Genomic DNA, 26389 nt, shown 5'->3' with positions numbered 1-26389 from the left:
TCAGACACAACATACCTAATACTTCGGCATAAAAATGCTAGTTTTTTAAACAAACTATTTTTTATGTACCAATTCACCAGTCACTTCAGACTAAAAATATCACAAGAAATTTTGACTCACAATATCACGACGCATCTACGAAGTTTCGTCTTGCATTTGGTTCCGGACGTCAGAGCGGCGGTCAGACGGGTCATTATCAGCGCCGAGCGTGTCAGTTGGGTCAGCCGGGGCTGCCGGCGGGTCAGATGGGTTCCTCCGGCGGGTCTGCTGCTCCGGGTCAGAGTGGGCCCGTGCCTCGTGGCTGGTGTCGGTGGCCAGAGAGCTGACGTCTGCGTCACTGTCGCTGCCCTCTGAACGGGGGCGCGGAGAGAGGTGGTGGCCACGAATCGCGAAAGCGTCTTCGTCTGAAAATTAAGACATTACGTAGATTACATGATGATGATGTAACTAGATGAACCACAAGCAAGCAATCGTAGCGTGGGACTCCCTCCAGCCTGCTGGACCGATGACCTTAGACAGGTCAGGCTGGTGGTGGCTGGATGAGGAAAGACGAAGACAGAGTGTTGTGGCGCTGCTTGGGAGCGCCCTATATCCAGCAGTGGACGACTTCGGGCTGATTATGATTATGTTGAAAGGATCCTATTCCTCTTTTAAGCGTGTCGGTGACAAAAACTACAGCTGGACTAGGATATCTCACCGTGGTGAAAGGATAAACCGGACAGTTGTGGTCAGTTACTGATTTCCCATGACTTCCCAGACGCATAATATAAGGTACTATGCAAACCATTAGATAGTATTTAAAAAACCCACCGTCTATAGTTCTGTAGGATCCCGATGAGCCATTGTCAGGAAGGACACCGTAACGCGCAGAGAACCGCGCGGCATCAATTAGAATCGTCTGTAAAATTTAAATAAAACATATTGTAAAAGGGACATTACCACAAACTCTGTGCAAATCATCTGAGTTAATTAATTATTTGACATGTGACATTGGTATATATATAAAATGTTTAAAACTGTCAAAATCGTGTCAAAATTAAAAACGTCACTGAGGATCTAACGTCATAAGAGTCATGCTACATGTCCAAATGTTTTTTTAAACTAACCTGATGCCTATTTTCCGCACTAGTGCGGCTACTACTAGAGCCGCTGTCATCATCATCATCACCATCGCTACTGTCATCACTGAGCACGTCAGTCCCATCACCAGCCCCCGGCCCTTGGATGATGACGGTGCTGGACATGGATGATGAAGACGAGGAGCTCTCCCCGATCTGCGGACCAGAATAGGGAATACGCATTACGATTAGGTATTTTAATATTTCTTTGCAAGTCAGATTATTTCAACAGTTAAAAAAAAGGATTCAGAATTGCTTTGAATAAAAAAGTTCTGCTGAAAGGAATGCTTTCAATGGGTTAATGCATATTCCCTATCAGGTTTGGCTCTAAAAAGCCGACAAAAGCTTAGATCAATTCCGAAGCAGAAACCTATGCTATGTAAGTTATGTAATCACAAAAAGTCACGTTCGACGGTTAACGGCCTACCGTTCTCTTGACGGCCAATCTGCGTCGATCTCACGCGATTGGCCGGATTAACACGTGGAAAAATCTCTCCAACTGGCTAGCTTAAATGGTCGAAGTATCAATCCTTACCTCACTATGCGGTCCAGAGGAATCAGTGCTAGTGGAATCAAGACTGGTCCCCTGTCCCGAGCTGTCGTGCTGGTCGCTGTGGATGCCGCGGCCGTCGCCGGCGCCCGCCGCGATCCCCACTCCTGGCTCCAGAATGTTCCCGTTCACGTCCAGGATCCCGTCTTCGAGTAGGTCTATTGGGATCTCGAAGGGTAGTGGTTCCTGAAAAAAACGGGTTCAGTAGGGATAACGTTACTTGATCAATGTCCACCAACCCTCACTAGGGCAGCGTGGTGAGATAGGGCTAAAACCCTTGCTTCATTGGAAGGAGACCTGTGTCCCAGCAGGGGGAACACGATGGGTCGTGATGATCAATGCGCAGAAGATTTATGGGACTCCTTAGTAAGGCAGAGTAGGCGCGGGTGGTTTGTGTGACAACCGCACCTACGCTATTGGTTTTTGTAGAGGCAAAGATGAATCCACTCTAAACATTCATTCGTTCATAAATGTAAGATGGTCGCCATTTTGTTCGTGTTTCATGATTCGCAAGTGTAATTAGAAAGAGATTGTGTAGGTAGCTGTATAGTGGGCATTTCCTGACATATGTGGATTGGATTGGAACTTTCGTTTGTTTGCAGATGGTTCTATTTGAGTAAGTTGATAGATACAACACTATAGGTACCTACAGCTGGCCGATAAACCCGATATACTGACACAATATAAAAAGTAAGAAAGTATATGATAAACTTACGTTCCCATCGTTATTTGCAATGATGGCGAACAGCCAGTCAGGTATCACTACGTCTTCATCGAGCGTGCAAGATGCGTAGCTGTCCGATGATCTGCCAGACACAAACACTTCTTCTGATGCCTGAAAATACAAAAAAAATATATGCAAAAAAACCGTGCGTCATCTTCATAGTTATGTTGGTATATAATTAGGAACTATATAAACCCTAAATAAGGACAAGGCTAGGAAGGAGGAGAAGATAAAGCTTATTTCAGAATCGAAGAAAAAGTTGTAAGAATTTTAAACGTGTCTTAAGTAATTCAGTTTCAAACAATATAAACAGTCACAGGAATCATCTTTGGAGAGTACAATACAAAATAGAAAATACAACTGTTAAGCTGGGTCTGCGCTAGACGAACAGAGCACGGAGCACGAGCGGAGCCATTCCGCTTTCGTCGTTCACGGTGTCAAGTGTGGACATACAACGAACCTACAACGATCACTGTCATCACTGCGAAGCAAAACCCTTTGTGTTCGTCAAAAAACAGGCGGAACGCAGCCGAGCACGAACGAAATGTTCGCAGCGCGCTCGTTCGAGGCTTGTAGGTCGGTCCACAGTATACGAATTGTGTTCGGCTCGTGCTCCGCTCGTGCTCTGTTCGTCTAGCGTAGACCCAGCTTTAGGAATAAAATTGTTGCTGTCACATCTGAATGTTTGTGACAATGACAGCAACAATTTTATTCTTCAGATAACACTTATATGACCATTGAAAAATCAGCCCTTAGTGTTCCATGCAAAAAAAAACAAAAAAACTTACAGCTTGTCTCATAGGCGGCACAGTAAAAATTCCAGTTTGCGAATCCAGGTAATTACATCCATCGACACCTTTACCAGCCACTGGCGATCGATTTACTGAGAAACCACTCAATCCCTGCATCGGTATAGGTCCAGAGCTTGTCTGGAATTGTCACTAGACTATAATACAGTTATGTATTCTAAGAATATCGTATTTAACAAGAACTAGCTGTGGCCATCTGAAGCACTATTTCAAGAATTTTAACACTGTAATACTTGAATCTAAATTGCGCTGTTACTACAAATATACCAATTCTATGAAACTCACTTGTAAGGTCACCCGTTTTTGCCTCTCGAATATACCAGTTACCGAGCTATCTTCAACTTTGAGTGTCCCTACACTGTTGAGCTCATTATCACCAAAATATGCGTCGGAGTATGAAGATATAGAATGAATAGATCGGTACGACAGACAATCTGTTTCAGTCAGCGTAGATGTTCCATCTGGTTCATTCGTAGATATCTCACTAAATGCAGTATTCAAACCAAATGTATCGTCTAACACTGATTCTTCAGGACTACCCTCTTTAAGGAAGGTATTTTTGCCACCGATAAAATTCAGACTTTCATCAATCCATTTTCGTACTTCTGTAACTAGTTCGACAAAGCAATCAGGCTTACTATTGTTAGATCCCTTTATTATGTCTTTACAAGTGTCTGACTTGCTATCGTTATCTTTAGAGCTGTTATTTTCTATGGTTTTCTTATAACATGCAACTAGCGAATTATTTGTTGAGAGTGACTCATTTTCGTTGCTAATAATAGTCTTGTCATTTTCTCTCGAGATAGAAAGTGAAGGAATATTTACAATAAAATTGTCTTTAGGTTGAATCGGAATCACAGGTGATTCAGATGTCACCTGGGCAACTAATACCTGCTCCTCTGTGCATTTGTGGTAAGGATTCATATTATTTTGTATATTTTCGGAGTTTTCATTTTCAACTATTTTGCTTTCGAATTCTTTTGACTTCTGTTTGTTTTCGGATGTTGCGTTCAAAATTTCACCATGCTCATCTTTCACGGACTTGTCATAATCGACAAGATTCACTGCACTTATTGGCTTATGAATTTTTATAGAACGGACCGTGATAACACTGTTTGGTGTTGAACAGGACGAAGCAGCAGAACGAGGTCGCACGTTCAAATCATTCTCTACGTTTTTTTCTTTCTCTTCCATATATTCAATTTTGGAACAGTCTGAAGGATAATCGCTACTAAAACTTTGAACTTCATTGCAGTATACTAATAGTTCTTGATGGCCTTCATATTTAAAATTAAGTAAATCTTTTTGTATTTCACTAATACTCTTTTTCAAAGCGGCAGCAGTATGATCTGTGTTATCATTCTTGAAAGTATTTATTGATAGCTCAGAGCTATTGGTACGATCCAGCACAGTTTCGGTTTTAGGATTAACAACAAGATTTGAAGTATTTTTCTGTGCCGTATTTGACAAATCAGCAATATCTATTGGATGTGATCCATATGTTTTAGCTAAACTGTTTGATGTATATTCAATGTCGGGTTCATTATTTTTACATTTTATTGGTGTAAGGTTTTGTATTTTATCGTCACTTATATTCTTTTTCACATAAAAACTTGGTACTGGTGCCAAGATTGGCTTTTGATGGAAAATTGAGGGTAATTGGGGTATATCTACAGGAATTTTATTGCTTTTTATGGTTAATAATGGTTTAGCCTTTGTTATTTTGGGTTGAACTATTGATACACCCTTAGAACCTGTTAGAACTTCTGTATCATTAGTCAAGTTTTCTACTGGAGGTCTCGTTTCGTGTTTTGATATTCTTGAAAGAGACCGTTTCGTTTCTTTCAAAGATTTTAATATATCAGCAGAAGCATTTTTGAAGGTTTTAACTTTCACGCTACCACTATTCGTCTTAATACTTTTGGGTAGAGCTAGTACCGGTTTCTTAAGAGGCCTTGACGATTTCACATTTCTGAAAATTAAGTATACTCATTATCAGATGATTTTTGTGTCTACTAACGTTAAAATTAATCACGAATATTCATAAAATTATAGTTATGAATTACCCAATATTTTCAACTTCACTGCAGTTCTCTTTTCCAGTCTTAATTATATTTTTACGACTTCTTTGTACTACGGTGGTTTTTTTATCCTTCGTTTTGGGTGGTATATTTTCTTTACTTTCCTTCTTTTTAGTATACTTTACAGTGCATTTTTGTTGATTCGTTTTGTTACAATATATGTAACGCTGTTGCCACGTTCCTTGGTAAAGAATATCATGAGAATTATTTCTGCCAGTGAAACTATGTATTTGAGCACCAATAGAAATTAAATGTTTTGAATTTCTTTGTTGAGTGTTATGGTTTCTTACATCGTTTTTAGATGGTTTGGATTCCTTTAAATTAATAATATCATTATTATTACATATGTCATTTAAGGTACTTGTACTAACATAACTTTTTGAGCTTTGAGTTTTTGTATCCGTTACGTAATTTACGTCATAATTTAACAGGGGTTTCTTTTCAGCAACAGGAATTTCAATGTTTAATTCTTCACTGTTTCTTTGGGTATCTGTGACAGAGTCTTTAATGTGGATTCCAGTATGAAGTTTATTCCAGGAAGTATTATCTTTGCAATCATACATTGAAGTTCCAAAATCTGTTCTTTTATTGAGTCGTTGCATTAGCATTTCTCTTGAATAACTAGTCATAACTGTATCTGGACCACACTGCGTATCTATAATTGACCGGCGAATACCTTTGGAGGTACTAGGTTCGTTTACGTCTGAAATATGATTACTTTTTACAGAAAATATGTAGTTAATGTGGTTAGCTAAACTGTCAGCGCTAGCCATCCGGTTGTGATTACTGATAGCTAGCAATTCTAAATACATTGTATATGTAAAAATATTAACGAACAAAAACATACCGCATAGATATATAGTTTGCGTCGACATGCAATCAATGGAATTGTGTGTGCCACCTATATTGTTCTTTATCACACTTTCTTCAGCGAGCAAGGAGACTTCGCCATCGACATCTACTGTGGTTTTGTGCAGTGCCTTCATTTCTTCCCCTCCATCCATGGAGATACTCACCAGCTGACTCTCTTTAGTCGCGCAGTCGGTTTCAATAGTCGCATTTGCGAGTACAATGCTAGCAACGTGGCGTTGGTCTTTGCGACCAGACCAGAAGTTTTTAATGTACTTCTGAGTAAATAACTCTGGGTGGCATAGGTTTATTAGACTTAGTGGAATCTATTGGAAACAAAAAAATCTAATGAAATGTGTCTGAAACATTTGATTCCATCTTATAGATGGTATCAAATGTAAAATGTCAAGTATTTATAGTTGTGATATTACATACAGCGTATTGTGTATTGGGGAGTACCTACGAGGAAAGATCTAAGTTGTTAAATTAGTTAAATTCAAGACATTAAAAAGTTAATTAACATATTATTATTAGCGATAGCGATCATCTTACCGGTTTTGAATAATTAGAACGGAAATTCCGCCACATTTGACGATTATCATTAATAACATTTGCACTTGCTGAGTATGGAATTTTTGAGTTCGCCTCGCGACCACTTGGCAAGGACCGAGTTAATCTCTTCACAAACTTGAGTTTATTGCCAATAATATGCTTTATTCTGTTTTTACGTCTAATTTTATGAATAGCTGTTTTGCTTTTGAGTCGTTTTCTGACCAGGCCAGTTTTAAATCTTCTACTGGTTATCATTTTGGGACTATAGAAAATTTCATTACAGATAGGAGACAAAGCATATGATTTTATATTAATCCATGTCTCCGTTTTGTCTTCTTTACTATCAGAATCGTAGATTCCACTTTCAACAAAATCTAATAAATCAGTACCTTCGCAATCTGGAATTATATTATTGTATAGAATTATATGTAAGTATATTTTTATATAAGATAAATATACTCGATCTGAATGAACAAGATAATAGGTTTAGGTATATTTCAGTTTGGGCAGATGTTTATCTTGGTTTCAAGTAAATAATAATATATTCCTCTAAAAAATTATCAATAAATGCCTCAAGTCACCTGGTATGTGTTTCTTACTGGCATCACTAACTTCACTTTCTGTTTCTTTGAGCGTGAGCGTGGACGATCTTTTATCTTCGTCATAATTTATTGTACTAACCGGGCTGTGTTCTGTACAATAGAAATCAACGTTAGAAGAGCTTCTCTATATTCTCAATTGTAATGATTGTAATATACACAAAAAAAAATCGCCCGAATCACTAACCTGTTACTAGATATCCATAATGATCCTCTATTTGCTTCCTATAATTAAATAAAAATAAATAAAGGCTTGTCAATATCTAGAAATTTAACATTTTGAGCTGAAATCGCTCTGCTTAGTTTAAAATGTTTGGTTTTCACATTTTGTAAATAAAATATGTCACGTGATACCGTTTGAGCGTATTTAAGTAAAATTTACGAAATGGCTTATTATGTGTATGCAACAAAGCTAAGAGTATATAGTATATAGCAGTATAAAGTAACTTTTTATCGTGAAAAGAGTCACATGATCGCGTTGGTTCTGAGATTACCGGATCGTTTCAATAAGAATATACTTTTCCTATTTGATATCGTCTTGCGACAACGATAAAATGATTCATAATTATCTTTCTATTTTCTGTCGTTCAACTAAATTATGAAGATAATTCTTACACTTTAGTATCTTGCTCCTTATACTTATTTATAATCAGTAAACTCCGAGATTTCTCTTCGTCGTGATCTAGAATAGACAGTATTGGTAAACCATCTTGATGGAAATATTGCAGTCAAAAATAACTTTCTTACACAAATAAAAAAATACAAAGAATGAAGCCGTCGTTTGTAAAGTACTACGTTTGGCAACACCTGTATATTATGTGGTAAAACAAACTCACCAATTCCTGCAAAGTTCCTGATGAAACGTGCCCTCCTTCGCTCAATAGCCTTTTCCGTCAGCGTGAGCAGGTCATATAGCTTGCGTTGCATCCACTGCGGCGGCGGTGCGCAGTGCTGACCGGACGATCGAATGGCTAGCTTCATCAGCCGGCAAACGACAGCGTCCAATTCTAAATTCACCTCCTTGGTAGATGGAATCATGGTGCGCAGTTTACGGAGTTTCCTGTAGATACTGCGTTGGAGGCTTGCACCTGGTGTGGGGGAAGGTTTACAAACAAAAGGGATATAGTGGATCTAGTCACAGGGGAAAAACACTACGATCTATAGTTATACATAGTATTGTTTTTTGCAAGACAGCATACCTGCAATTTTGGTGATTATTTTTTCTTTTCTACATCTACCCACAAATATTTTTGTGTCCTGTTTTTAAAATCGGTAACGACAAATTAAGGCAACCAAAACCTTTACGATAGAAGCAAAAGAGTAGGTATTTTCATTATAATATATTTTTTAAAATATTTATTGAAGCCATGGTTAGATAAGTAAATAACATAAAATACACTAACCATACATATCAAAGGATGAACTTGCGTCAGAGAAACCACAAGAGTATACATCAGTCATATTGAACTGAAAGTAAGACAAGAATTTTAATAAAACTTAATTATATTTATATTTAATATCTATCTATCTATGTATTTGTGTAGATATATCAGCTGTCCGATACCCATAACACAGGCTCTGCCTAGCTTGGGGTCGGATGGCAGTGTGTGAGATGTCCCCACATATTATTATTATTATTATTATTATATTAAGCTTTTAGGAAAGACCCTAGCAGAGTAGGATAGTTGGCTGATGATGATGATGATGAATCAAACTACAATTTGAAACAAATCAAATACACTTTTAATAACTTACAAACTATCAACTCACATGGGTAGGCACGTCTGTTAATATAAACTTATAAACATAACGCAGGCATAAAAGTATTCTATGGACTAGATTAAATAATAATAATATTAAATTAATGAATGGTATTTATGAAACCGGGTCGAATACTTAATAAGTACATAGTTAGTTATATTATTATTTTGTTATTGTTGGTACACCGCCCTCTAAATTGTCACTTTGTTTCCGCTATAAGGTTGCCTGTAAGAGATCGCCCTCAGCGATAAGGCCGCCTATTGTACATTAGTTCTAGTCTATAAGTATGTTTTTTTGTATGTGTGATTTATGTGGTGTTCAATAAAGCAATATTCTATTCTATTCTATTCTACATAATCTTGAGTCCAGCAGTCCTTAAATTTCACGTTTTGAAGTTTTAAAATAGGCCCTTGGTCATAATGCACTTGGGCATTACATAGCGCTAGTGGAGATTTTTATATTTTGCAAAAACGAAAAAAGTTTATTCTATAGCGGAAAATATCAAAATTTAGAAAGATATGCAGATATCATCAAAAAATATTTTTCCTTTACTATACGTTCATGCCGCCTAATAAAATCGGTCCCTTAATATTGTAGCCAAGTCTCACTAAATGCTATTCTACACAGAAATAGAGCACTATGTTACGTCAGACGCCTCGTGGTCCTTGATGGTGATGGTCCAATCGTCATCGTCATCATCATCTTCATCACCATCATCGAGCACTCTTTCGTGGACCACGCAGTCATCCTCTATTTGGTATCCGTTCCACTCCAGAATATCCCTAAAAACAAATGAACATTATACATTATATATGTATAGGTATGTATATATATGTACCGGCCGTATCTGCCGAGCAAATATGCCCGATAAAGTTAATTTTGTTACTGAGATGGTACATAGGATCTGCGGGAAAAAGAGAGAAAAGTATAAAATGATAAACAAAACAAGGACAAGAGTATAAATATGCCTTGTAGCGAAAGGACTAGCTTTGTATCGAGTACATTCAAGAATCGGGAAGGAATATCTGTCTGTCAACAAATATCTGTCGCGCCACCTGGTGGGAAAACTTACAAGAACTATATAAAATTATTCTCATTCAAGCGAAGCCGTTATTATTCTGGGGTCTAACCTGATTCTGTCAACATCGTCCGTGATGTGTTTCACGATCACCACCAGACGCTTCAGCGGTATCCTGAGCCTGTTCTCTCCAGACATGTCATCATCCTGCTGGCTATCTACTAGACGCGTGATTTCGAAACTCAGCAGGTCTAATATTGTTTCTTCTTTGGACTGATGTGCCTGCGAAATTAAGTTGTAAATGAAATAGTTTATTTTTAATATTATGTGATTGACTTTGCTCATGCTATGAATTTTGAAGCAACGATTAGGTTGAAGTTCTCTTTGAACATATAAGTTATTATAAAACGCGTAGATAAAGAAACAACAGGAACATGGCGGCCGTTACCATGAGTCAATCCGATACAAAGAAACAGTATGAAAATTCTATACATATTATCTTTTCAATAATTTAACATACCTTCAAGGGATATTTATATTCTTGGACAACTTTGTAATACTGGTTCCAGTACGGAGCATTATAACCCCAGTAGTAGTTGCTCCAAATCGGCGCTCCCGGCGCATTCTGAGTCTGAAGTTCCATCATTTCCGAGATACACTTGATTTCATTCACAATTTCTGACGTGGCTGATGGAGATCGTATCTTTTTGTGCTTTTCCATCAAATGACGTGTCGTTTTGGAGAACTTAGTTACTGTATAAGTCGAGCAATTTAATCTGGAATAAGAATGTACTAGTTAGTTCTGGCCAAAACTGGACCTGTGTGATGGGGCAAACTAATTAGGCTAAGCTCATACCTAACGAGAGAGAGTGAGCTATTAGGTGTTATGGGTGACATCACTCAAGATATCGCCAAAACACCTCGTAGACATAAATAAGTATTTTGCCTATCTACCTACGCACAAACCCTATCTTCCATTCAACATCTGGTAAGTACCTTGTTTCTAGCAGATTACTAAATTATTTAATACTTTCTAACTAACCCTATTTAACATTTAACAAAGATAACAGATACCTCGAGACAATATCCCCCATCTCATACACTTTAAACTCTTTCCTTCTCCGCGGCACCAGTATAGTAAACTTGGTCTCATCATCATCAAACATGAGGTAGTTCCTCGCCACCTCCTGGTCCAAATTACACTGTGACGTCTTGTCAAAACCCTTGAGACTGTCTTGGGATAGAGAGGAACTTGAGTCTAGGACGGTCATGCTTGATGGCCGGTATATGATATCACTGAAGGATTCCATGCTGGAAAGGATGGGTAAGGAGGGATGGGATTATGAGTGGAAAGGAGTCTTTGGGATTCCATGAACAAAAAGGGGTCTAGACAGTCAATCTAACTTAAAAAAAAGGATGAACGAGAGCCCTCATGCACTCGGTACACTCTATTCTATTCAGAGAGGGGGGCGAAGCACCTGTGCGTGGCTCTCTCGAGTGGAACCTTTAAGCTACTGGTTTCGAAGATGCTTGTCTTGGAAGATTCTGCTAAAATCGGCTTTATAAAACATAGCGTTTATCGTAAGAATAATTATTACAATAATGTATTTATGTATGCAAGCTTGTTAACTACTCACGTTGGTGCCATTACACAGGTCTTCGCGTCTCCGCTGCTTCCTGAGCTATCGCCGCAGTTGAGGATTTGCGTCAAACTCTCCTGCTCAGGTGATTCTGCAAATATAGAGATTTAGGTTATATTTATGAAGCAATTTTAAATAATGAACTTTGGATCTTATCTTGCGCCATCTTTCGCTCTCCTTTATGCTTTCGTGAAAACCTTTTTTTTATTTTACTGAAATACTTAGCCGCACTACATGGAATACTTATTTTCAACTAAATATCTAGTTAACGCGTTTCCGAGATAAAAGTTCCTGACAGACAAATGGATGGAGCACAAGGTAACCGTATAAAAGGGCTCCGCTTTTTACTTTTCTCCACGGCACCTCAAATATCCACAAATCTGCAATAAATCAACTCACTAGCATCCATCTGCAGGCAGTTGACATCCAAGTCCCGTTGCCTCTGGTAGTGGTTGTTCACAAACACCGCCAGCTGGCTGCAGCAGCCGAGCTGGCGGGTCCCCGGCGGGCCCGGGCCCACTCCCCGGCAACTGACAGAGTATGAAGGGTAGCGGAGGACTATGTTGGCGCACCTGGAATGTGTTGTATGGTCTTGTTAACCTCCTGACGCCCAACCGTCAAAAAAAATTTATGACTAACCGCCCACGGTACTCAGACAAGTACCGTGGGTATCAGGAGGATAACATAATGAGTCAGAATGGAGTTATTACAAGTAGTATTTTTCTTCTTTTGGAATGCGTTCTAGCTGCAATAGATGTTTAGCGATTGAGCGGCATGACGCGCACCAAAGCCGTCCCGTGTTTTTGGCAATCACTCTAGTCTCACCCCCAACCTTATTCTGGTATATGGTATGTGGAATATGTGGCCTAGCATGGCATGCACGACTCTCACGTCAAGGAAGACGTGACAAAAGTTTTCCGTTCTCTAACGCTCTCGAAGTCACGTCTTGGCGTACGCGTCTTGCGCCCCCTGCTACGCCTTCTAGTGTACCTTATTTATTTATATTACAAGATTTTTTCTTGGCAATACATCCATCAAAACTCACCACTCATTAAACTGTTCTCTAGACCACTCAAAGAAATGATCCAGTCTCCTCAAGCCATTCTTCTCCATGGACAGGAACAACTCATTGAAGTCCCCATTGGGTGTGGTGAATATGGCCACCCACGGCTTGATGAAGCCAAACACGGTGTGGACGAGACGCTCCAGGTCATGGGGTAGCATGTGCTCTATCATCTCTATGGAGATGACGGCGTCGCAGCCGATCAGCCTGTAGTCTGGATCTGCTGCGTTGCCTTGGAATAACTGAAATTAGAACAAAAAATGGTAAGGGATAAATTTTTTGAGCTTTAATCAGCTTGTTAAAATACTCATTTCCATCAATCTATCAGCAAGATATAATAATAATGATTTGTAGAAAACCAAAGGCAAGAATAGATAAGGCTCTGATAATGTTATCTAAACCCAGTCTTGCAATATAGAAACCTAGCTATTTTAAAGGTAAAAGGTGCACCTGCACCTTATACGGCAAAGATGTACCCCCTTTTCATAGAAAAGTTATAGGACGTTTTAGCTATTGAACTGTTTTGTCCCTCTACATCAAAGAACAATTTTACTGGCTAAAATGTCCTAATACTTTTCTATGAATATGGCGGATATTCTAATTTACAAAATAGTGCAAGCATATTAAATTGAAAAATTACAATAGTTCCTGTATAGACGACCGAATGGCGTAGTGGTTAGTGACCTGACTACTGAGCCGATGGTCCCGGGTTCGATTCCCGGCTGGGGCAGATATTTGTTTAAAGACAGATATTTGTACTCGGGTCTTGGGTGTTGATATTTATATTTAGTATCTATCTATCTATGTATTTGTGTAGATATATCAGCTGTCCGACACCCATAACACAGGTTCTGCCTAGCTTGGGGTCGGATGGCCGTGTGTGAGATGTCCCCACATATTTATTTATTTATTGTATAATGAGTTATTATACAGGAACAGTACTTACAGTAATTGTTAAAGGATCCTTCCCATCATCAGGATAATCATCACTGAGCAGGTCAGAAGAACATCGTAGAGCCATGCCATCTAGGTCCACTCCTAGTATAGTTTGTATGCCCGGCACTTCTTTCAAATATTTCATGAAACTCAAATCATGATAGCCAAGCTCTACAACCTAGAATCAAAGATCAACAATTAAAGTTTTGATTGCATAAAATATCATTCTGGGTATACATGTACACAAACACCCAAAATATTTAAAATTTAGTTCTGTTTTTGGGAACTTAATAGCCTCAAAAGTATAAATAACTTTAACTTAAATCATATTGCAAAAATTATCAATTTATTCCAAGTGTTTACATAATGGTATCTACAAATCTTACCTTGTGTAGTTTTCCACTCCACTCATTCTCCATAAGACAGTCAGTGACGGCGGCATACCGCTGCACATACACGGGGGGGAAGAACACAACTCCCTTCTTGCTGTGATAGTCGGCGAAGACCTGCTCATCAGCACCATCTTCTTCTTCTTCAGACTCTTGCTTCTGTAAAAGGAAAGTATGTTTTTCAATAATATTTTTATCAAACTCCATCATTGTATTACCGTTAGCTAGAGGGAAAGGTTGACGGACTGCCCAGGGCAAGGAACATTAGTAAGTAGTTTCATGACGAACCATGGGTTCACCGGACGTACATTTGAAACTTGATACGTCTCTCACGGGAAGCTCCAGTACCCCTATATTTTGAGTTAAAGAAATAAAATAACTAATAGGAAGGTTACTTACCGGAAAAGTTAATTGAAATATTCTATAGTATGGTCTCAGGAACCGGTGGAACACCGTTACCAAAGTGTGACGGAAGAAAATTAATGTTTGTAAGGCAATAATCATCTTGACGGCAGATTTCTATCAACTTAAAACTAAGTTGTAACTTTGTTGTGTTTCATTATGTTTAGGGCTGTTCGCAGCAATTTCTTGATTTTAATTTACCTACACTATATTTTTCACGTTAACTACCCTCAGAACATGAAAATAGGTATAAGTTGAAGAAATTACAGAAAGAAAACACCGAAGAAACTAAGGAAAACCACACCAAACAACATTTTTCCAAAATCAAAACAAACAACTACGACCCGCGTGCCAAGTTTTGACATCAGTGTGGCCACTTGATATCACGATAGTATCGATAGTCTATCGATGCTTGATAATATAGATTTTTGGTAAATTGCAATAATCGACGATTTCGGTATGTAAAAGAGTGTTTCCAAAAATCTCATTTTCCGCAGGCAACATCCTACCTAATATTTTGATTTGACTAAAATTCAAGTTATCTCTTCAAGATCGACAAAAATATTTTTTAGCCTTACAAATATTATAATTTTTGGCCCAATTAACTTGACAGTTCCTGAAGTTGGCTGCGATTACACTTTTGTGCTTTGTCAAACAAACCATGTAATTTTTTAAGAAAATGAAAAATTAATTTGTTAGTTTTATAAGTTACAAAACGCTGCCAACTTCAGAACTACCAAGTTATTTGAATCGAACCATTACATACCAATATAATACAACAATCGATAGCAAAACTATCGACTGTGTACAACACTTTTGACGTTTGTTCTTGTTGACTGACGTTTAGATTGTCTATGAAACCTATGACAGAAATGTCTATGGTTGATATCATAGACTACATTATCAAAGCTTAGTTATTATTCGGAAATTTAGTAAGCCTTGTCCATCAACATCAACAGAGTGGATAAATAAATCGGACCCGGACCACATCGAAAAAAGTAGTGGATAAAACCGCACGCGCACGCAACTCAATATCCGAGCAAATGAGTATAAAAACTCATTGGCTCGGATATTGAGTTGCGTGCGCGTTGACGCTTGACGCAATGGGCTATGTCCGAAAAAAATTCAACAACGCCCATATTTTTTCTGATGACAAGACTAACCCTCCGTATCATCCTAAAAAAATCGGGTTATTCCTTCCAGATTATCTTGTACAAACAAATTTACGACGCTGCAGTGACGCAATGCACCAGTTGGGCCCATTTAGGCATTTAGAATATAAACTACGATGGTGGGGCCTCGCTCGAGTAAAATCATCGTGTTATTATCAAAGAAGAAAGAGATTCCAAAAGCAAAATCTTCTTTTCCCTACTTTCTGCTCCTCAACCTCCTACAGGTTGACTGGTAGAGAATGCTCTTAGCATTAAGTCCACCTGATTGTAAATAAAATATACTTTTTTTATATTGTTCAAAAAGAGTACCTACTTACCTACTTACCTGTATAAATAAATAAATAAGTACCTAAACAAAATACTTATCCATCGAAGTACCTAGATCAGTAATTTCTGATTCTTTATTTCACGTGACTTTCTTGAAATCGACGTTCCATTTAAGTCCTTGTCTTCCAATAGATCTTATCGAAGTCTTTTATGATTCCTTGGAATACCTACAGAAATACATGCATAGTAACATCAACTATGCGCAATACCCTCAGGGGTAGTCACAGGACTCACAGGTGACTCGCAAGTAAGGCATCCGCTTTTCGCTGTATATTTTTCTACTCATGTGATTGGTCGCGAGCCATATTGCCATTTTTGAATGAATGTAATGCACTTAGGGTACTTACAACGTTAGAACCTAGAGATGCAGGGTTTCCTCACGATGTTTTCCATCACATGGCATCATTAAACTGTAGGTACTTACTTATTTATATTCCATGGAACAATTCGAACCATTTAGGGCCGATTTTTCAATGCTCAGATAGACAACCAGATAGCGTTTATTCGACAGATAGTGAAATGTTGAATTTTTCAACCGTCAGATAGAACTTATTCGTCCAATAACTCAGTTAACTGGAGAATAAATCTATCTGCTGCTTGAGCCGCCAGATAGTGCTTATTCGATTGATAATTTGACATTTGAGGTTATTAAGTAAGTTCTTTTTTGTGTTTACAAACAAGAATACCAATTCTAAACTATACAAGCGCAGAGAATAATCAGTCTTTTCAATGGATATTTTCGATGATATTGATGATTTGGCGATCGCAAAAGAGGTAGTAGGTAATGAACGAATGTATTAATCCTGTTGAAAGGAAAGTCAGAGTCGTCAAAACGAGGCCTGATTATTACAGCATGTGGGATGCAAAAGAATTTCATCGCCGAAAGGCGCCAGACTACAAACATTATGTTGATTTATTTTCAAGCATTAATTTTAAAAAAAAGATGAATGTAGTAGCACTTCCTTCATAATAAAATATTAAGGTACATTATAGTTTTTCATTTTATGATAAGTAGGTAACCTATGCTACATATACCTAAGTATCTAAGACATCCCTCCTGCTTGGCGGCATGATCTTCTATGTCCAGTAGTGGACGGCTATAGGCTGAGGAGAAAAGAGAGAAACCATCCAGTACTTGATAATAAAACATAGGTGTTATTTCTTCCAGTTTTTATTCATTAAATTTAAATTAAGGATACGTTGAATGCTAATGTTGGAGCAAATGCCTAACACCTTTTCTTCTACATCATTAAATGAAGGAGCATTTGAGGGCCCAGCTCCAGTTTTGTACATCTCCTGCCTTTGCAGGGAAGACTTCTTCTTACGACTTCTTCTTTGTTTTTTTGATGCCCTCGTACTTAAATTAAAGGATTTTCAATGAGCGGACTGGTTATACCACTGGAGTTAAAAGAAACTCAATTTTCTTCCATGCAGACTGCATGGAAGAAAATTATTATTTGTTGCTGCATCAGTCTTTTTATTTTCTATGACATGTTTGAATAAAATTTATCTACCACTCACTAACACAGTAACTTCATTAATATTAAATATAATTCGCCGAACGCTCTCTTTTTTGTGATTCCATTGCGATCCAAAAATAACAAATATAAATACCAAAATTGAAACAACCCAATAAACAACCAAACAAAACAGTCAGTGAGGCTTGTGGCTTGACAGTGACAGTTGACTCTGACAATCAAAATAGTAGTCTGTCCTGCTTTAGCACTAGGTGTCTACATATACTTGTTTCACCTTTCCAGAGTTCAAGTAGAAAAATCGGTAAGATAGTTACCTATGGAATAAATCACAATTGAAAAATGGTTTAGCAACTACCAAGCCGATAAACAGCCAAATAAAATTATTCGCTAGATAGTTATTTGACCTTTTATCCTGGCATTGAAAAATCGGCCCTTAGTGACATACCAAGTCGGTACTAAATATCAAATAAATATGTCGGCACTATCGCGCGCTAGATTTTGACTTTGTACATATCAGCGCCGGGATTCGAACCCGCATCTCTTGCGTGAGAAGCGGGTGCTTACCTAACCACCACTCTATAAGTAAGTAAGTTATTATTATTATTATTATTATTATAATATAAATTCATAGGTACTTAGTTGTGGATTTCTGATCCAGTTTCCTATCTAGTCATTGAACGTGAGACCCTAGACGGGTGCGCGTAACCACCGCGCTATCGGGTGTTTATTTAATGCAGCTGGCTGGATCAGAAAAGAAAGTGGCAGTAGCTTAACTGATGGATTTTAATTGATTCTATTGAACCATAGACAACACGAGATGTACAATGGATACCAAACTTTCACCATCGGTAGTTAGACTGACAGTCTAATATTAGGTAATAGCTTCTGATAACATTGGTATTTAGCTTTAGCTTTTATACTTCCTGCTGCATAGGATATTCTCATACTCAGATGTTTAAACTTAGTTATTTTCTATCCGTCTTGTAGGTATTTATATCTTTCATTCAATTCATATTCACCTCCTCCATTCCTCAAAGTTTGAAAATAAACTATTTTTTTTAAAACAGTGCATTTTGTCACTGATAACGTATTGTTTAGAAGAAGACACTGAAAAGTTGAACCGCTTTACCGATGTGATGTCACTCAGGGGACTATGGAAAGAGCTGATTTGTAAAGGGTTTCTCTATCAGAAACAATCAAATTCGTAAGAGAACTGAAGTATTAATAATCCAAATCTTATTTAAATCTGCAAGCTAAAGTGGCAATGGGCTAGCCATAATTATATCGAAAAACCGACGACACCGCGACCGGTAGAATACCTAAATCAGTTTTTAAAGACTACTTAAAGAAAAATATATAGCGTGGAACGCCCTCCAGTCCGCTGGGCCTTCGTCCTTTGTAAGGTAGCAGCTGGATGAAGAAGGCCGTGGACAAATCTAACTAGGTAGGTACTCAGTATACGCTTATGTTCTCCCGCAGTGGACTATACCTATTGACTATCTTACAGTGCTATACACCTAAAAATAAGTACGTAATAAGTATATCTGTTTCTGTCTCAAATTGAGGACAAAAAGGAATTGGAAGGTTTATTAATAAAAAGATGCAATGAAAGGTTATTTTGTGAATATTTAATTGACGTAGCCATAAAACATATTTGATAATATACAATATGAACATGGTAAAAGAAAAGCACCTACAACCTATTCCATATGTTTAACATTCATAAAATTATTTTACACAGTGTTTTTTAGTAAAAGTAGTTCGCGAGTCATGAAATATTTATTTACATTGCATCAATTCTGGTAGCGTAATAAGTTCGTTAAATTATGGAATAACAATCGAAGACAAAATACAGTTATATTTAGAAGTGTTACCTACCTAAAAACGCATTGAATTATTTATTTGATATTCTCTACTATGCCTTCAAACCTATGTAGAGAAGAAAAAGATAAAACATGTATGTATTAATTTTGATCGAATGATTCCTTTTTTTGTACAGTATTATTACATTATACTTAAATGGTAAGCATAATTGACCCATGCCTTAGAACCACTAAACTAAGTATCTGTTAATTAGGTACTTACTTCAAAATTCTAATGTTGTTTTTACACAATACTAAAATATGCAGTTTGAAGTGTAATTGTCTTGTTAGATAGAAAATAAAACCAATTTGGTAAATCGCACGTCTCGTTACCGGTTTCCTATGCGCGTACGCAGGACACTTGAAGAAAAAGCCGGCGCCGCGCTCTCCGTCCGCAGTTGCGAGTAGGTCTTTGTGAGGGTCGGACCTGCATCTAGTCATATTATTAAAAAAAATACTTAATCACCAATAGATCACCATGAAAGTGTTCGTGGCCCTAGCTGCGGTTTGCGCAATTGCATGTAAGTATTTTTAACTATGAATAATTTACAGTACTTACTAAAATATTTGTAACTTATGTGTATTTAATATGCGATATTGTATTTAATTATCATATTTTTTTATTAAGATTTCAATATTTTTTAGTTTTTTAGAAGTTGCTTGTGAATCATACTATTCCTCATACAAAAGAATTCAACGCGTAGCACAAGTTCGTTGTTTGTGCACTATTGTATTTAAGATTAAATTTTCTTTCATGTTTTGTTATCCAGTCATGTAGGTATTTTATAATAAAAAAATATCGATATAAATTATACAACTAATTCAGGTAGATAATAATATTACATTTAATTTTTAATCTTAGTATTACCGTCTAACTGAATATCACAAAAAGACAATACAATAGGTAGTAATCTCACTGAAAAAGCACAAACATTATAAAATTCCGGGACAAAAACCATTCAATATAAAAAAATGCCATAAAATTTTCATCACGTATGACCTCAATTGTCAAACTAGACATTAATTCCGTTATGCCAATGCATAGAGCGTTACTTGCATCGGTAATATTCAATTAATGCCGCCAGTGTTGTCACCAACTGTGCATGAGTGTGCAAAGGTTCAATAAACCTCATGTTTGAATGACCTTATTCAATATTTGAACTGCGAGAAGCTTTTGGAATATTTATTTATTGAAATTTTATAAACTTTTACTCAGTTTTTATTCGACTAATAAAACTTGACGAGTAAAAAGTTGTAGCAGATTGGTATGTTATGTCAATGCTATTTTGGAAAAACTTAATTATTAAGTACAGTAACTTTTCGTTATGAAACTTTTCGTTAATAAAAGAAAACTTTTCGTTTTGAAAGATTTATCATTATAATTATGGTTATTACAGTATTTACAGAAAGGGCGAATCTTGCCCATGAATAATCGCAGTCGCAATTTATAATCTACTTTGCGCAGTGACGCAGAAACACAAAAAGCCGACCATTTACTTTCTGCATACAATCTCAATGGATCGCATTGACAAAACTTGGCTCATTTTTCCTGTTCACTGAACGTAAAAAATTCGACATTGACATTCATTATTAAAATGACATTACGAAAGCAGAGACCGCATAGCAGAAAGTTTTCAACTTTGCGTAAATTTTAATATCAAAATTATGAAACGGTTGCGGTTTGCTCAACATGTAAAATAGCATTTTGCAAGTTTACAAGGGAAAACTTTAATTCAATGAAATGTTTTAGTTATTATGACACTTGTCGTTGCTTGTTTTGGAAATAACTAGAAAATTTTCGTTGCTACTTACAATGGGCTATGTATAATTGGCAATTAATGGGTAACAGTTTTTCTTGATGACAACATTTATATTAGTCAACGTGTTACAAACATAAAGAGCTAGTTTGAAACAACTAGACACGGATCAGATCTAAACCGGTTGATTGCTAACACCTTCCACTACATCACAACGTGACATTTTACTCCGGGTATATACATATACCTATACCTCTAGTTATATTGTAAGAAGATGTTACATGACTTTTAATAGTTTACATATTATTTTGCATACATCATCTCTCATAATCTTTAAGTACTTTGATATGTCAAAGATTGTTTATTGTTGTTTATTGTTTATTGTCCATTTATTTATAACATTTCTTAATAACTTAATTACAAATAAACCAACCCCTACGTATACTCGTAGTTTTAGATGGGTCGGTTTCAACGACCTGTAGATTTTTAACAAATAAGTATATGTTTTTTTTATTCATGCACTTAACCGGACGTGAAGCAAAATTTACATGAAAACATATTTTTTCTACAAAATCTCGTAGCTATGATGCACCGTAGTGCGATGCACTGGTGTCGCAAGTCAGTTCACTTTCACTTGGCGTTGCGTCAACATCTTGCGATATGCTTGTGCGCCGCCCCCGCCGCCGCCCTCCGACCATTGTTATGTCAATTGGGACAATCGATAATCTTAGAATCATATACGAACTCATTGCTACTGTATCACTTATCATGATGATTATATACTCACGAGCAATGAAAAAGTTTCGGTGGCAATAGCACCAAATTACTCCCAAACAAAAAAAGCTATCTTAATGATGCCTTCCACAATATTGAATCTCACAGCGCATCATAAAAACAATACTGAATGATTGAAAGCAAGAGCGTTGCATTTTTTGTCGCGGTAAAAAACAACAAACAAACATGTGTTGCCAAAGAGGTAACCGATTATTGGCAGTCTCCATTGTACTGTTATGTAATGGAGCCAATACATGACGATGCCATGTTATTATGTAACCTACTTAAAGTCTGAAGTGGGTTAGCGAAATACTTATTTCTTACTAGCTGTGACCCGTTAGAGTAGTTTAGTTATTGGTTATACATAATGAGTAATGAATAGACTGGCTTGGTAAGATTTTTTGTAACATAGTATGATTGAAATGTCAATAATACATAATACATATTATTACCTTATCTATCGTGTAGATGATATATTCAAAAGCTATATTTGTCACCATATGGTGAAATGATTAGACATCAGATTAGCGTCTCAACTATACTGCTCAAGGTCCGCCGGAACTAATAACTATAATAAGTAACATGTGATACGTCGATCGAGGAAGCTCATCTCTCTCTGCTATTCTCTATAATCAAATATTATGTGTTCCGTAAGGACGTCAGAAATCCATTTATAAGATACCATCTCTCTTTCCATCAATTATATAGGTAGTTTTCTCAATCTTTTTGAAATCTCTCCAAACGCTACATCCAAAACCTTTCCACAGCCGCCCAATCGTCCTTCAAATGCCCCGCCAAGGACGGCCAGTACGAGGACGACCGCCAGTGCGACAAATTCTACGAATGTGTGGACGGCGTCGCCACCGTGAAGCTGTGCCCCGACGGGCTGGTGTTCGACCCTACTATCAGGAAGATCAACAAGTGCGACCAGCCCTTCAACGTGGACTGTGGAGACAGGACTGAACTACGTAAGTCACTTTTTAATCTTCATTACCATGTATGGCAGAAGAGTCTTTGAGTAGAGACTACGTACCGCGAGGAAGCGCTGGATGCGGGCCGCCTCAGATCGGACAAGGTGGAAATCGAAAAAAAATATCATGTCAGGACTTTCCATGAATTTGCTGAAATCGTAGAACAAAAGATTTAGAATGACACCCTGTGGCACCCTAATATCTGTAGCACCATGTATTATTTGCATCGGGTGGCATTCTTTCCTGAATAAAGCTATTCAAGAAATAAAGTATTTCCTTACAATCTTACTTATACGTGTATAACGATTCTCTACCGACCGTTTTATAAAAAAGTAAACACTTTAGCTAAATGAAAGGAAGGATAAAAGGATACGAAGGTCTGCGATAAAAATAAAAGTCATCGCTCACCTCTGACACGAGGTCCGAGCCTCAAACTTGAACAACATGGAGTAATTAATGTGACCACTGGACTGCATATTCTCATAACGTATATACAGTTCAGTAGCTTTCTAGGTCGCCGGGTACCTAGTAACAGTGGCAAGTAACATTATACCGAAGTCCATGCAGGCACGTAATAATAAGTGTGTCAATCAAAGACACGGCAGTGTGGGGCTCATTCACAAAGATCGATATACTGTAAATGACTAACAGTTGCCATGTGTGAAAAGAAGTTTTGTAAAAAACAATCCACATTTTTTTAACAATAAGTGTTACTTATATTGATGTATTGACGTCATGACAGGTACCAAAAGAGGCCTGCAATCTCTTATTTTATGACAAATTGCACTGTAAATGCAAGTTTTAAACATCTGGTTTCTGTGAGTTTCCTATGTCCTTGAGGCATGAAGCTTCCTAGATCGCCGAGTGACCTTTTGACACAGTCGCCTCTCTACCGCTCAAGGTTCTCTCCCCAATAACTCGATTGTCAACTTTTCACTTACGATTGTTGCTAGCCAATTATTTACTGAGATCTGTGCTAAAATTAAAAGATCGATGTAAATTGGCAGATTGATGAATTTTAATGAGGCATTAACGAACTACATCCTTTTTATTATCATGTGTGTAATATAGAGATAGAAAAACCTCAAATTCACGGCATTTAGTGTGAAAAGCTGGACACATTTTTCAGCTATAGTCAGAAGAAAGTCCTTATGAATAAAAATAGCATTTCCAATCGCTCATAAAGAGTATTTTTTTATGCAAAGCAATTTAAACGAGATAAATATTGGAATACATTTAACTTAGAAATTAGTACACTACCCCCTTCTCCCCTACTTTGTAGCAGAGATCAAAGCTTTGTAGCTTTGGCTTTTCCCAAGGAGCTGCAACATGTGATCAATCCTTCAACTTTCCTTCAAGTCAACCCTGTGAAGCAACGTTTTAACCCCTATCCATTTTTCCAAAAGTATTTGTCCATCTCTATCACAATGTCAACTTCGCTTAACCTCTCCTTTACCCTTCCAGAGCCCCCCAAGCCCACCGCTCAGTGCCCGCGCCGCAACGGTTTCTTCGCCCACCCCGACCCTGCCGTCTGCAATGTCTTCTACAACTGCATCGAGGGCGAAGTCACTGAGACCAAGTGCACCGCCGGACTGCACTTCGACGAGTACTCGGGCACCTGCGTGTGGCCTGATGCGGCCGGCCGTCAGGGGTGCAACGTTCAAGAGAGTAAGTACTTGTAGTAACATGAGTAAATTTTTGTTTGGTGTAATAGCGCCGCGGCGGTTTGGTTTATCTGAAGACTAGACTCAGTTTGGGTTGCAGAAACTGCGGAGTAATGTTAATTTTATTATAAATATGTAGACACGATATTTCATGCGTACAGTATCGCCATAATCAATCGTAGCATGGAATTAAATTATGATTTAAATTATAGCTTACTATATCTCAGGCGGAAGTGGCGGACGTTAGTGGAGACCCTCTGCACCTCTGGGGTGCCATAGGAATAACAACAACAACAACATATCTCAGTCTAACTGTTACCTAAATAAATGAGGTAACACCGCAAGTCTTCATCATTACCTTCAGCCTTAACATACACACAATTTTATCAAAAGTAACTTCATCATCAAATAGTCTATCATAACACATGCAGTATTACACACATGCAGTATTACTTGTCTCCGTTTTTACCAAAGACAAAAAGGTGCACTTTTTGTTTGAAATAGTTTGTAAAAAAATTACGTTCATAATTTTTTATATTTATACGACTTTGACTTTGACTTTACTAATAACCATCGTCTCCCACAGAGAAACTGAAGGACGGCTTCGAGTGCCCCAAGCAGGCGCTAGTCGACGCTCAGGGCCAGATCGTGGCTCACCCCAAGTTCCCGCACCCCAACGACTGCCAGCGGTTCTACGTGTGCCTCAACGGAGTGGAGCCCCGCGACCTCGGCTGCCAGACTGGAGAGGTCTACAACGAGGAGACGCAGCGATGCGACTCGCCCGACAATGTTCGCGGATGGTACGTTCTGGAATGTTCTAGAAGGGAATTGTTAGCAATTGGTGCATTTAGGGCTGTATAGAAGGCCTTGGCCATGTATACGTCTGATGCCCCATGGGCAGTCAACGACTTACATCTGATCTCACTGAATAATTTGTGAAAAATCCTAAGTAAGTTCAAGTTTAGTAGTATCTTTACCGACACGCTAAGAAGGCCAATTAAGAAGAGCGAAATTTCTGTAGATGACCCATGTTTTGGAATGATGATCTACAACTACATAATCTACCCAATTTAACAAGCCTTGTTTAGCAATGATCGTTCGAATCACTTAATTTTGAGGTTTGTTTCTATTGTAGGTAATATTTTACTTCTTTTACTCATGATATGTTTTTCGTTTACAGTGAGGACTGGTACAAAGATGCTGAGGAGGCGGCCCCCACGCCCAAGTCGTCTCGGTCTTAAGCTCTCTAGTGATACGTAGCTACTTGTAACTTAACCTAAGATTTAATAAACATAAGACAAACAAATTTACATGTATTCGTTTTATTCTTTACTGAGTTCCTTACTACACTCGCGACCAATGAAACAGTTCCATTGACGTATAGAACGTGAAAGATGGAACATTTTTTATTATCATTTTAAAATTATTTATTACGCATAAAATTAAAATAGCAATTTCTACCAGTTAACTTTTGGTGATGTCGGGAAAGTGATTGGTAGTGCGATAGTTTACGAGAGGAGAGAACTATCCATTTTGCTATCGCCGTCAAAGGCTAAAGTAGATACCTAAAGGTTATTTGGTACCTAAATTATTACATAATTTTCCTTCATATATTTTTGTCATCTAGAGTACAGATTTTAGTAACATGGACGCGTGTTCTATTCTATACCCGACTGCAGAAGATATGGTCACTTCACTATTAAATAATTGTTCTCGGGGTTTTAAATTACATAACTTACAGTCATCATCATATTACTGAAACTTTGAGGATTCTAAGAATTTACTCTCATAATCTCAAATAAATCTAATTAAACCTCCAATCATGTAACATGGGAGTTGTATCAGATTATAACACTTTTGCTAAAAAAAAATATTTTTTTGCTATTAAAACAT

General features: G+C 37.6%; 2 protein-coding genes across 4 annotated transcripts; one reads left to right on the top strand and one right to left on the bottom strand.

Annotated features, from left to right (window-relative positions):
- Positions 1-25: 25 nt before the first annotated feature.
- Positions 26-14852, bottom strand: LOC105386545. Of its 3 annotated transcripts, XM_011557129.3 has the most exons (25): positions 14489-14852; positions 14087-14248; positions 13711-13878; positions 12747-13006; positions 12101-12273; positions 11699-11792; positions 11136-11372; positions 10582-10837; positions 10174-10343; positions 9690-9825; positions 8686-8749; positions 8119-8370; positions 7898-7964; positions 7470-7507; positions 7265-7375; positions 6684-7081; positions 6130-6457; positions 5268-5985; positions 3487-5173; positions 3181-3321; positions 2384-2503; positions 1654-1854; positions 1107-1274; positions 811-898; positions 26-404 (listed from the first exon to the last, which is right to left on the bottom strand). In XM_011557129.3, exons 1-25 carry the CDS (start codon positions 14591-14593, stop codon positions 136-138), a joined length of 6411 nt encoding a protein of 2136 aa, XP_011555431.2. In that variant the 5' UTR covers positions 14594-14852; the 3' UTR covers positions 26-135. The 3 variants fall into 3 exon arrangements, with proteins under 3 accessions (XP_011555431.2, XP_011555433.2, XP_011555432.2); XM_011557131.3 differs by lacking the exon at positions 1107-1274; XM_011557130.3 differs by lacking the exon at positions 3181-3321.
- A 4845-nt stretch (positions 14853-19697) lies between these two features.
- Positions 19698-25806, top strand: LOC105386546 (protein obstructor-E). The gene is made up of 5 exons (XM_011557134.3): positions 19698-19851; positions 22629-22829; positions 24297-24500; positions 25083-25296; positions 25677-25806. The coding sequence occupies exons 1-5, from the start codon at positions 19809-19811 to the stop codon at positions 25735-25737; spliced, it is 723 nt and encodes a 240-aa protein (XP_011555436.1). The 5' UTR covers positions 19698-19808; the 3' UTR covers positions 25738-25806.
- The last annotated feature ends 583 nt before the right edge of the window (positions 25807-26389 follow it).

Source organism: Plutella xylostella, chromosome 15, assembly GCF_932276165.1.
Source record: "Plutella xylostella chromosome 15, ilPluXylo3.1, whole genome shotgun sequence".
NCBI classification, from domain to species: domain Eukaryota; kingdom Metazoa; phylum Arthropoda; class Insecta; order Lepidoptera; family Plutellidae; genus Plutella; species Plutella xylostella.
The sequence above is the reverse complement of the archived record's forward strand: the minus strand, read 5'-3'. Positions and strand labels throughout refer to the sequence as shown.